We start from the raw sequence: 13,487 nt of genomic DNA on the forward strand, positions 1-13,487 counted from the left end.
AATGCAGTGCATGATTGGGAATATACTGTACTTCCAAGAGAAATGAATACAGTATTGGCCATGTGCCACCAGAGTTAGCACTACTGTCAAAAGCAACATAACAGGACGCCTTTGGATGGTACCAAACAGCAAGGTTAACTGGAATGTGTAACCAAGTGGAAGGGATTTTTGATCTATTGAAAATATACCACAGGACCCTCTTGTAACATTAAGAAGCAACTGATACAACAACAAAGTATTTTTAATCCACCCACTTTGGAAGTGCAAGCTTACTTTCTGTGAACAACTGAAAAGAAGTTCTCTCCATGGGAATGCAACTGTTCAGTTATTTGTAGCAGGCTATGCATCCAAATAAATATTTCCACTGACAAGATGAGACAAGATCTCTGCAATACATCTTTTCTTTTGGCACACTGTGGCCAGTAGTATCTGGATGATCCTGCATTGGAGGGTAGATAAGTAAATGGTTGCCGTATCTTAAAACTGATGACATAAGGACTGTTTGGGACCTCCATAAGAGATACCTCTGCTAGCAACCAATGTTCTCATTCCTGACACAGAGGCAGGTGGATCACGTAAATGAGGCATTATAGGCTCAAACTGTGATCCAAGTCTACTGAAGAAGAAATTCCAAGAAGCAAACGTTCCACTAACCAATCAACATTATGAGTAAGCTAAATAAACAAGGACCACATGCACAGTGACTGAGGAGGACAGCAGACTGCATTGTAAGCCAATCATGAGACATAAAGCTATAGACTGGAATAGTAAAGGTAAAGGGCCCCTGGATGTCCAGTCAAATTTGTCTACGTGATATGGCGCTCACCTCCGCTTTCAGGCTGAGGGAGCTGGTGTTTGTCCACAGACAGCTTTCCAGGTCATGTGGTCAGCATGACTAAACTGCTTCGGGTGCAACGGGACACCGTGATGGAAACCAGAGCGCACAGAAACGCGGTTTGCCTTCCCGCCAGAGCAGTACCTATTTATCTACTTGCACTGGCGTGCTTTCGAACTGCTAGGTTGGCAGGAGCTGGGACAGAGCAATGGGACCTCATACGATCATGTGGTTTCGAACCGCCAACCTTCCGATCAGCAAGCCCAAGAGGGTCAGTGGTTTAGACCACAGTGCCACCCACGTCCCTACTGGAATAGTAGGTAGGGAAGAAATGGTACTTCACCTCTCCTCTATCTTACACTTTGAGAACTGTGGCACTAGGTGCACTGGGATGATTTCAGAATGGCATTTTCTAAATAGACCTATGAAACCAATGTCCTCTGGCCAGGAGAACACAAGAAGAACCCTTTTGGATCAAACTCAAGGCCCGTTTGGTCCAGCACTCTCTTCTCACTGTGACCAACAAGATGACCATGGGAAGCCAGCAAGCAGTGATCTCAATGTCCTAATGGCCTCCTGAAAAAGCAGCTGCCTTTATTGGTAAACAGGCAACAGGCATCAAGTGTGTATTAAGAGAGTTAAGAAAGTTGGGAGGGGGGGTAGTTGAGGCCTCAGTCTCATAGGCAGCAATTTATGTGAAAACAACATCCACTGAAACAAATAAGCTTGCGTATTATAACTGGAGGACAACCTAATCCACGTGGATAATCCACGTGGACAGGGTCAGAGCCAAAACAGTGCCTTAGAAACAGCACAGATGGGGTTATTGCAGAGGTTGACCTGGGCCTCTCATTTTCACATTGAATCACCACCTTGCTTTTCGGCCCCCCCCCAACTTTCCCCAAACGCCCTGAAGAGTCTAACTTTGTAATTCCAGAACATCCATCCGTGACAATCCAGCCAAACAACAGCTGTGCAGAAGTTTTCCCCTCAACTTGTCTCCCACTAAATCTCATTTTTAAAAAAAAGATTTTAAAAGTTCTAAAGCAATGACTACAGAAGGGGGAAAAGTCAAGGTCTGTGTGTATTCAAGAAATGAAAGCAGAATTATATAAAAGCAGCAGCTAATATAAAAGATTGTTCGGTGCTGCGTTTTCCATCTTTCCAACCATTATAGGAATAAAATTATCCATGGAGAAGATCGAAAATCTTTTTCAAAACTAATACAATTAAGCTTTATTACCGTGTTTCCCCTTTTTTAATACGTAGTCAAAAAGTAAGCCATGGCAGGGTTTTTAATCATTTGAGAAATGTAAGACATACCCCGAAAATAAGCCATACTTCCGCGATGTGCGGAGCAAGACCACTGAGCGCCCCAACCAGCTAGCGGGACCCAGCACGCTGGCTGTAACAGGAGGAGGAAGCCTGCCGGGTCGGGTCGGTGCCCGGAAGCGGCGGCGGCAATGCCGATAAAGCGTGCAGCAGTGCCGCACGGAGCACCGAGGGCACAAGCTAGCAGGACCCAGCTCCTGCAATGCCGGCCGTGGCAGGAGGAAGAAGCCTGCCAGGTCGGGTCATTGTCCGGAAGCGGCGGCAGCTGCAGCGCTAACAAAGCGCGAAGCAGCGCCGCACGGAGCACCAAGGGCACGAGCGTCAGGAGGAAAGAGAGAGAGGCTCGTTGCTTGTGAAGAGAAAAGTGTGGGCTCGTTGCAGGTTTACCTCACAGCTGAGGGGGCAGCAGGGGCCAAGCACCTTCCCACCCCTCCCCAGAGCCCAGCCCGCAGGCTGCTCCCCTCAGGAAATGCGGCTCTTCCCGTCCCCGAGGAGAGCCGCCGGCCCTGGAGCGCCTCTCTGCCGCCCGAGCGAGGCTCTCGAAAGGCCGTCTCAGAAGCGGGCAGCTCCCTTACGCCATCTCCGTATCCCGCCGGCGGGGTTACTCAACCCGTTCGGCAGGACTGCCCCCGCCCCCGCCTCTTTGCAGAGTTTGTGCAGCTTGTGCGGCTCTGCCTAACTTCTTGCGCGGCAGGCAGGCGGGCGTCCTCCCATCAGCGCGGCGAGCTTTGCAGAATCGGGTGCTGCAACTCGGAAGCCGGCCAGGCGAAGCTTAGCTGCCAATCAAAAGGACAGGGGTGTATGCAAGACGTTCTCCTTAGTTGCTTGGACCAGTTTGGTGATGGTGATAATTATGCCCTTTGTTGAATCGGTAGAATTGTAGAGTTAGAAGGGACCCTCGGGGGTCATCTAGTCCAACCCCCTACAATGCAAAAATCTCAGCTAGGTCATACATGGCAGGTGGCCATCCAGCCTCTGCTTAAAAGCCTCCAAGGAAGGAGAGCCCTTGACTCAGGATGGGTAGGAGGGGAAAGGGAGAGAATGCATAAGGATCCCAGGTTTAACCGCCAGGTACCCCCAAGTTTGAAATCCTGGAGAGCTGCTGCCAGCCTGGTTGACAGCAATAATGGTAGAGGACACACGTAGCATGACAAAAGAATAATTTTTTTTAAAAAAATCCCAGTTTCAATTGCTGCCATTGCTTGCTGTGTATTATGTATTGTATTTAAATAATCACCTTATTTTCTTGTTTCATTTAATGGATGTTATGTACATCATGTTGTGCATTATGTTACAGGATTATGTTGTAAAACCTGGATAGCTCAGTTGGCTAGAGTGTGGTGCTGATAATGCGCGTGGAAGAGAGCGCCGAGCATCCTGAGCCAGTGGGACCCAGTTGTACCGGCATTTTTAAAAAAGAAAAGAAAAAAAGACACCCCCTGAAAATAAGCCACCGTGTGGTTTTTTGAGGGAAAAAGGTTATAAGACGGTGTCTTAAAAAGGGGGAAACACGGTACACTGTTTCAAGTACATTTCTCTCTTCTGCCAGCCCCCTCCATCTCCGACTCTAATCTAAGCTCATTCTACGACAGTTGGAGGCATTCTTCTATTTTATTACCAGCAAAATGCTGGTGTTTAAGGGTCAGAAAACTATCTAGTGCGATAAAATGAGGAAACAAAACCTGGCCTTAATATTGACTTCCTATCGTGCACAGGCGACTGGGGAAAGGGAGAAAATATCTTTCAACAACATGCAGTGGAGCTGAGGTTTAAAATACCAGCTCCTACAGCTAGAACATCCATTAATCTTGTTTTTAAAAGCCTAATTACAGCCCAATTCCATGTATGTTTCCTTAGAAATAAGCCACACTGAATTCAGTGGGATTTACTCTCAAATTAAAAGTGTGTAAGGATTGCAGCTTTAGATTTGCAGAGAAAACACAACTGGGAAAGGGGAAAGTAAGATATTTAAAAATAAACAACCAACAATTTTGTACACATTCTCTCTGTAGCCAATGAACAACGGATACATACATAAATATTACCAGTCATTTCCACTTTAAGAAATACAAATCTAGAGAGAGAAGCACATTTAGAGGAGGAGAAATATATATATATATATATATATATATATATATACATATATATATATATATATATATATATATCCCTTGCTTGTGAACATATGGACAACTGCGATAATTAGAGTGGATGACTGGTGGATTGTTTGAGATTTCATTGCACAATCCCCATGAAACATAAATGGAATTTAAACGCAAGCAGCAGCGTTGGGCAGTAGCTTAAATCGTTCTTTTTTAAAATTAATTACACAGATTAGATGTAGCTAAGTGTGCAAAGGCAACTTGCTATGAATATGTTTTGCCATTCCCAAGAAAAGAAAATGGAAATGGTGGCACTTGGAAAGAGGTTTGCCTTTTTTCTACAAACTAAAATTGCATGGTGCTCTGAGCTATTGTCAACCAGATTTTATTTCTCCATCTAGCCCAGGATTGTCTATGCTGACTGGTAGCAGCTCTCCTGGGGTCCTTGGCAGAGGTCTTCCCTATCACAGACTACTTGAGATCTTTCTTATTGGAGATGCTAAGGGCTAAATCTGTGATTATCTTCTGCACAACATTCAAAATGTGCTCTATGGTTCTTCTGTTAACACTATGGTTGTCAAAGTAACACAACATACCAATGCACGAAACCCACTGTTCTTGGGACATTTCAGACGCATGTAGCACATGTAATGAATGTCTGCGGCACTTCTGCCTCTCCAACACTATCCTGCTGTATAATTACTGTAAACTGAAAGTTAAACCAGAACAAAGCAGGAGGGCGAGGCCTCCGGTAGTAGAGCAGCACTGTTTTATACTTTTGGACAGAGTGGCTAGGGAAACCCAGACAGATGGGTTATTATATTATATTATAAATAATAAAATTGCTATTAGTAGTAGTAGTAGTAGTGGCAGCCGCCCTTTCCCAAAAAAGTCCACCTACCACTGACTTCAGCCCATCATCAAACTGACTAAATCAAACTGGGACTGGGGTCAAGAAAGCCATACAACTAACACACTTGGTGAAAGTTATTAAGTATGACAACATTTGCAAGTACAGTGGTACCTTGGCTTACAAACTTAATCCGTTCCGGAAGTCTGTCCTTAAACCAAAGCGTTCTTAAACCAAAGCATGCTTTCCCATAGCAGCGGCGGACTCAATTTACAAGTGGAACACACTCAACAGGAAGCGAAACATGTTCTGCTTCCAACCCCATGTTTTAGCAGAACAGTGTAACTTGTTGCTAGTTTCTTAACCACAGTCTGGTCTTCTTTTTGAGCTTCTTGGGCTCCTCCCTCCACCTTTTCATTTATGCCTGTGTCATAAACATATGACATATGACATAAACATATGACATTTTGGATTCAGAACACAACCAGAGTTGTATGCCATACTTTGTGGGTTTGGATACTGCCTCATTTGACAACTTCCTCTGGATGGCAATAACGGTTCATCCGTTGAAACCTTCTCATATGGCACAAAGCATTGTGGGAGAGTCTTGGTAAGCACATCCTAAGAGGCAGGCTTATCTCCAACACTAGTGGTTCAGGATGGAAGCAGATCATCAAGTCTGAGGGCTTTATTAATTCTTCTGAAAGTGGCCAGTGAGATTGGTACTGTGCTCTGGGAAGTGTTGAGGGCAACCCTCAACAAGACATTATGTGAAGCTCTTTCCATGAACAAAGGAAAGTGGTCAAATAAAACATCCTTGCCTGAGAGTATTTATGAAGTCTGGACACTTGCTGAGGTAAGAGTACAGGTTGTTTGCAAAAATTTGCAGATGCAATTGGGCTCACAGTGACCACAGAAGCTGAATTAGTCAGCTTTCTGCAAAATGCCAGCTAAGATGAAAAAAGTTCCAATTCAATTTTGCTGGTTCTAACTGGGGGGAAAAGTTTGAGAAATCAGGTTTGTAAAGGGGTTTTGTATACCTATGGAGGTACTATTGACCTCTAACACATTTTGCAGTGATATTAAAGAGTGTAATTTGTCTATTATGAAAATAGACATAATATTGTTTTTCACCCTCTACTCTCCTTTTCTCACAATAAATGGAAAGAACAGACTCTGGCTAAGCTTCTGCAGATATGATGATGAACAAATAAATTTAAACAGCATTCGCTAGGCTGAGGACACTTCTCTTAGCACCTTGTGTACCTGGTTTCCGAGTTGTGTCAGTCAATTTAATAGGGGTAGAATAGAACTGAAAAGGCATTCAGAATAAAAACATCAAAATGTCATTAAATTAAGGAAGGGTGCCTCTAAACCTCCACATGGCAAATCACACCTCGCCATACTGAGAGCCACCTGGAGCGTAGGGTTGTGGAAGACTGATATCAATATTTTATTTTTAAAAATCAGTGCTGTTTGGGTACATTTCACCCCACCTTTATAAACGTTGAGTATCCATCTTCAAAAAACAGAAACAGCCCCCCCCTACAAATTCAGTAGGTACCAAGTCAGAGGTACCAAGCCTGTCAAGAGATTAATTGCTTTAAAATTATGGAATATTATTCTTCACACATTTTTAAAGCTATTGTGAGCATTGCTTCATTAAGCTAGGAAGTGAAAAGAACACATTAGTTCCTAAGGAATAATGTGGTTGCTCCAATTCTTATGCCATCAATTTTTAAAACTCATCCTGGTAAACAATTAAACAGAAATGCAAACCGCACATTCAGGGGAGAGATTCAAATCCCTAAATGGATTTCCAAAGGTCATTTTAGGCTGAAAAGATGCTTGATGGTATCTCTTTAAATCATGTTCATTTCAAAGGCTTATCTAGCAAAGGAGCAGACAACATTTTGCAGCAACACACTTTGATCTGTTGGTTTCCCAAGAGATAAATTAATAATAACAACTTTAATTCATATGTATGGAATGAACTGAGGTTATTTTCACAGGGTTTTTTTTTATCCACAGATTTTTTTTAACAAAGGGAATTTTTAAAAGGTGACATAGCTTTCAACCAAACCCATAGTATGGGGTGGGGGACTATGAATTATAAACGAGGTGGGTTTTTTTTATAAAAAAAAGAAAGAAAAGAAAATCATCCAGTTAAAAACCAATTATCCTTTAAATGTGAGTTGCTTAAAAGGTTCAGCTTGTGAAGCAGTTTAACAGTGTGTGATGAGGAGGAGGCCCCAACAGATACATAATAGGGGCTGGCAGCCCTAGGTTTCAGCACAATGGTTCTCATTTCTCTTCTCTGCTGATCCACTCAGATAGATGTCTGATCCTGTTAGCATTCAGCCACTGCAAATAAAAGACAACACTGCCTCACCTTCTTCTCAATGTGGGCCAACTGCTCCTTATAGAAGTTGCCTCTCCTCTTCAGTTTTTCATCCTTCCACTCTAGTTCCTGGGACTGCAAGAAAATACAAAACAAGGTGTTCACAAAAGAGAAGGAAGGAAGGAAGGAAGGAAGGAAGGAAGGAAGGAAGGAAGGAAGGAAGGAAGGAGCTAGGGTTGGGAGAAGGCTTGGGATAGGGTATTGAAAGCAATTCCAATATGCCACACTAGACCAGAATGCTTGCAAGGCAAAAGTCGTTTCTCTCATAATGAATTATTTCAGCTTGACATACTATTTAATGCTTTCATTTTCTGTGCCTCATAATGAAAAGGTTGCCAAGAGAAATACTCTTGAGGTGCTTCAACTTGGAGCGATCAGATGTCCCTACCATGCTTACAGCAAGTAGAACTGCTAGAGCAAGGTATGCAGCACAATGAGTCTTGGACTAGTACAGGGTATGTACCATCTCAGACTGCAGGCTGGAGGCTTCCATGTCTGAATGCTTTCTACGTTTTAAGAAAGAAACCAGGACCTAGATAGGTGATGAGATGCATACCAAGTTAGCTTCAAACATTGGATCACTGGGGGCTCCCCAAATCATTGGCAGGAACCAAAGATGTACCGATGACCTTCCAACTAAGAATCCTGCAGGTGCCAGATATCACTTTGACCTTCACAGGGCACCTTCTGGGCTTTCCTCCTGTTCACAAACCCACAATTCCTTAGCTGCATAAAAATCAGGAGGTTCAGAGCAAAATTGAGAATAGTGATAAGGGCCCCAGAACTCAGTTTGCACTGTCACAACAGGACACATGAATCATTGCCTAAAGCATACAGGCCAACGATAAGGGAGGGGGCTGTGACAGATGTAACATAAAATGAATTGCCATCCCTCCCCCTCTCCAGAACTGGCTCTGATTAAGCAGCCCAGTCAGAAGTGTTCCCTGTGGGCTCAGAGCTGTCATTTTATGGCCAGCTGCCATCACAAGGAAAAGAAATAACAGAGAATCATAGAAATCTGAAAATGCAAGTTGTCAGTCTTTTCCTTCTCCATTTTTCTCTGGTAGAAGACAAACCATGGGGTCATAGAGAGTTGGCATTTGACCAGTCAACAATTTTGCCTAGCCAAATCCCTATAAACAGAGAGGATGTTGAACATGCTAAGAGGAGGATGCTTCACAGGTAAGTAAATCCTGTTCTTACCAACATCAAAACCCAGCAACCTCACTTCATTTGCCATGCACACATGATGCCATCAAGGATACAGCTAGCAGTTAATTCAAATAAAGCACCAGGCACATGTATAGCTTTAGAGCACAGGTGGGTCACATGGAGCCCCTGGCCCAATTTAATGTGAATGGAAAAGAGGACAAAACAAAGGGAAAGGTGGTAGCAGAAATGAGTAATAAAGGATGGCAGAAAAGGAACACTGGAGAGATAGAAAGTGGGGTAACCCATCTGTCTTTGGCTCTGTCTCTGCCCACTTCTGACCCCAGTCCCACTGGCATGCTGCCCCTGGCAGATATCCCCTGAGGCAATGGGGCCCTACATAGTAAGAAGGTTGTCTACCCCTACTTTAGACCATGTTTGTTTGACTAACACATCCAATGAGGCTTTGCAAAACCAATTAAAATTAGGCTGGCAAATTATTCTTCTTTCTACTTCCTACTTCCTCCCAGATAAGGATAATTAAAAGGTACACCCCCAGGCTGTAGCAAATAGGGAAAGCAGACGCTTTCTGCTTCTGATTCCCACCCTGAGCAACATACTTTGATTCTTCCAGCTACTGTGGGAGAGACAGAAGTATATCCTCACATGCCTTCCTTTGGTGTGAGAAAGAGTTGCTATGAAAGATGAATATCCTTAACTTTAATACATACTAATCACAGCTTTTTCTCAGGATTTAATGAAGCAACAAGAGACTAACATTGTATGCAAAGCTTCCATTCCAGACTGATGAAGATCTAAAACAGAGAACCTGAAATGGTCAGAGTATTGACAAAGCAATGCCAGAATATTGCTGCTCAGCCTCCCCACTAGCCCAATAGTATGACTTCCATTATAGAATAGTGGTGGTAGAGGGAGAGAGGGAAAAGTTATTGCAACTTTAAGACTTGTTCTCAATAACATGTTCATTTCAAAATGATACTTATGGGAGAGCTAAGGCAGAAAGGAAAATGAACCTCAAAACATTCTGCTCAGCTTAAAAAGATGCTTTTGGTTTTTAACTTCACCTCTAGCTGTTATTACTGCGAACTAAAATACGCATTGTTGTTATGCCTGAAATATGTGCTGGTAAACCCAGAGAGGGTGTCATCTGAAATATCACCATATCAAACATTACAAAACTGGGTTAGGCAATCAGGGACATTTTGTATGAATACAGGTTATTTATTAAGAGCTCACTTTATCCTGCTACTTATTCCCCACCTGAAGTCAGAAGCCCTGTGATGTCCCAAAGCAAGCTGGCTTCTGTGGAAATTACAATTTCAGAGAGTATGGACACCACAGGTAGCCAACAAAGTTTCAGACACTGTGTGTAAAATGCTTATACCAGCAGAAAAAAATAAGAATGTGATAGGGAAATGTTACATACCAATTCTAATTAGAAAGTTTCCAGTCTCCTCCTTCCCCCTACAGCTTCCTATGTACTCCCCACCCTTTCCAAAAAGAGTTGAATCCTGCCCCTGACAGAGCCAGCCCACCCATGGGGCAAGGTGAGGTGATTGCTTCAGGCAGCAGGATGTATGGGGGTGGCAGATCTCTCGTTCCTGATGTAGATCTTCACATACTCCTTCTTCTCTGACAGGGGGGGGGGCACCATTTTGTGGTTCGCCTCAGGTGCCAAAATGCCTCGGGCTGGCCTTAGGTCCTGGACAATATGGGCTAGACTGTGGGTATGCAAGGAGCGGATTGGAAACTTCTGTGAACTTCCTTAAATTATCTACCTCTAGGACTCCATTATCCCAGCACCCTCCTACACTCCATCCCATATTCTTCAGGAGCAGGTTCTGAACCCTTGAGAGAGGGTTTTTGTTTTGTTTTGTTTTGTTTTTTGAAGGGGGGCACAAGTAGCTGCAGGAGGGAAGAGGTGATGGAAAACATTCCTGCTGTAATCTTAACATCCAAGCCAACAGAGCTTGCTGGATGACCAAATACAAAGCCACCAGTACATTATAGAATGGGAGTTGCTCCCAGGGTAAATCAATTAAATTATGATGCAACTATAGTCTTGATTTATTTATTTTTATACTGAGCATGTACAGAATATCTTTTCATCACTACTGAGTACTCACAACAGACAGCACCCATTTGATTAGTTCCATCTGTTCTTCCTATTCCTTAAATCTTCCCTTGGCAATAATGCTTGTGAGTAGTATATTGTGGTATGTCTGACCCATTTAGAAAATAATGACTAGCTAGCAGTACAAACCTAGACCCAGTCTGTAGACCAGTCTGCTGGGTTACCAGACTTTCCTCTGCATCAGAAGAGCTAGAAATTTGTCTTTTAAAAAGGGAGGATGCTAAATAAATTCCAAACTTGCAAGGTACACAAAGTGAATATGGTTCTTGGCGCACAAGGCTGAAAGAAGGCAGAGGACTACAAATAAGGATTGCACTCCATTAGTTTGCTTTCTGCCCTTCAGAAGTATTTGATATACTTCTCACTTATTACACCAGGTTTCTCAGGCCTGCCAAGTCTTTCCAAAGTGCTTTGTCTTCTCTATTTCCCATCAGCATAATTCATTTAGGTCTCCAAACCATTTTCATGTTAAAAGAAAGAAGAAAAAGGAAGATTTTACTACAGGGTAAGGGAGCACCAAATGAATTCCGAACAACCAGCCACCAAGACAACTTTATATTCCATCCATTCAGTTACCTGGAAGTTGGGCTGGTCAACCCATCCTATCAAGGATGGTGCCAGCAGCTGCAAGTATCACTATACCCCTCAAAACCTACAGAAAATATTTTATGGATAAAATGTGATTTTCTGGCTTAACATATTTTAACTTGTAATGACAAAAAATAAAGCCCTGCATCAGCAAAGACAATTGTTTTTGTGTAGTAATGTGGTGATACTCCGTTATTTCTTTACTTTATCTAGCAGCTAATTCAAAGGGGGAAATTATATGCATGCAGGGGAGAAAAGGAGCTTACCCAGGCATCCAAATCCACAGGCTGGGTGACAGAGTGGAGAAGGAAGAGAGAAAGGGAAGAGAGAACAGGTCAGTGATTTGTGGAGAACACCTATCGCTATACAATAAAGCTCATAATAGGACCCCCCCACACGAGAGGAAAGTGTACTGTATTTTAAAGATGACAAGCATTTTAAACAATGACGTCAAGTCTCCCTGTTGCTACTGTCCTGTATGTGAATGCCAAAAAATACGACTGAGATGGGTGTGCGGGTGTGCAATCTCAAGGAATGATTCTTAATATCCCAGTAGAGCATTCTCTAAGCAAGGTAGGCACCCTGGAATCATACAAGGCACTGCACACTCTTACAGAGACCAACAATGGCATATGAAACTGGGGGTCATGAGATGTATACTAAAAGGAAACAGGCCAGAAGCAGAGACACAGCATGGGGGTGGGGGTGGGGGGGGAGAGAGAGAGTACTAGGGTGATTTCCCTGGGTGCAAAAAAATTAGGGGCATGTCTCTGCAGCTGCCACCCCGACCAGAGGCACTTCCCATCCCACCCGCCTCACCTGAGCAGCATACCAAGGAGCTGGGAGAGTCGAGTCCCTTGCGTCCCTTGGCTGTGTGGCATCCCATGGCTGGACAGCAAGACTTAGGGGGGTGGCAGTGCCCCAGCCTGAGGAGGCATGCACACATGTCCCGCTGCTGCTCTGCAGCTCTGTCCGGCAGCAGCAGCAGCGCCGCACAGAGGCACCAGTAAAGGGATGCAATACTTGCCTTGTTCTGGGTGCTGGCAACCCATGCTACACCACTGGCCAGAAGGGGTGATGCTTCCAATTTTCCCTAGACAACTTGTTTTCCCCCTGCCCAAGGTTGGCTTTACAATGATAATTCAAATATATGAGGAGGGCGAGGTGGAAGAGGAGGAAGGTAAAAGCTAAACCTAAAGCTGGAAGGAACCCTGAGAATTGTCCACTCCAACTACAGTACTTGCAATTCCAGGACACCCTGGGCTTATAAGCCTCCTCAGAAAGAAGTGATCGTCTACTAGGAAGGAGAGTCCGTAGCCTCTTTTGACTACCCTGCTCCACTAACTTCTGCAGGGAGAAAAACACTTCTGGATAATCCATCTAAGGGTACAATCCTATGCACACTTACTTGGAATAAAGTCCCTTTGAACCCAATGGTGCTTGCTTCTGAGCAGACATGTATTACACTACTGTATAAGTATGTATTACTGATATATTGTATAAGTATGTATTGCCGAAGGATTGATGCTTTTGAATTATGGTGCTGGAGGAGACTCTTGAGAGTCCCATGGACTGCAAGAAGATCAGACCTATCCATTCTGAAGGAAATCAGCCCTGAGTGCTCACTGAAAGGACAGATCCTGAAGCTGAGGCTCCAATACTTTGGCCACCTCATGAGAAGAGAAGACTCCTTGGAAAAGACCCTGATGCTGGGAAAGATTGAGGGAACAAGGAGAAGGGGACGACAGAGGACGAGATGGTTGGACAGTGTTCTCAAAGCTACCAACATGAGTTTGACCAAACTGCAGGAGGCAGTGGAAGACAGGAGTGCCTGGTGTGCTCTGGTCCATGGGGTCACAAAGAGTCGGACACGACTAAACGACTAAACAACAACAAAAGTATGTATAGCTGCAAATTGAAGCAATCAGTCCTTGCTCTGTCCTTGTAAGCAGCTGCTTTCCTACTTCTCTACCACAGCCTTTTGCTGAAAATGAGACATGTCTGCCCATTCATTCTCTGCAAAAAACCTTCTCCCTAAAAGGCCAGTTCACACTAGCAAACTCTCCCACAAGACT

The 13,487-nt window shown here is 43.8% G+C and overlaps 1 protein-coding gene across 2 annotated transcripts in view; it reads right to left on the minus strand.

The window, feature by feature from the left end:
- The window catches only part of CHCHD6 (coiled-coil-helix-coiled-coil-helix domain containing 6), a 209,395-nt gene that overhangs the window by 122,886 nt on the left and 73,022 nt on the right, over positions 1-13,487 (minus strand). The window contains exons 5-6 of one of the 2 annotated variants that reach the window (XM_060271405.1): positions 11,679-11,699; positions 7,512-7,595 (exon numbers count right to left, since the gene is read on the minus strand). In XM_060271405.1, the coding sequence (XP_060127388.1) occupies positions 7,512-7,595; positions 11,679-11,699 (105 nt within the window). The remainder of the gene's footprint in view (positions 1-7,511; positions 7,596-11,678; positions 11,700-13,487) is intronic. The other variant, XM_060271406.1, reaches the window with a different exon arrangement.

This window comes from Zootoca vivipara, chromosome 2, assembly GCF_963506605.1.
Source record: "Zootoca vivipara chromosome 2, rZooViv1.1, whole genome shotgun sequence".
NCBI classification, from domain to species: Eukaryota; Metazoa; Chordata; class Lepidosauria; order Squamata; family Lacertidae; genus Zootoca; species Zootoca vivipara.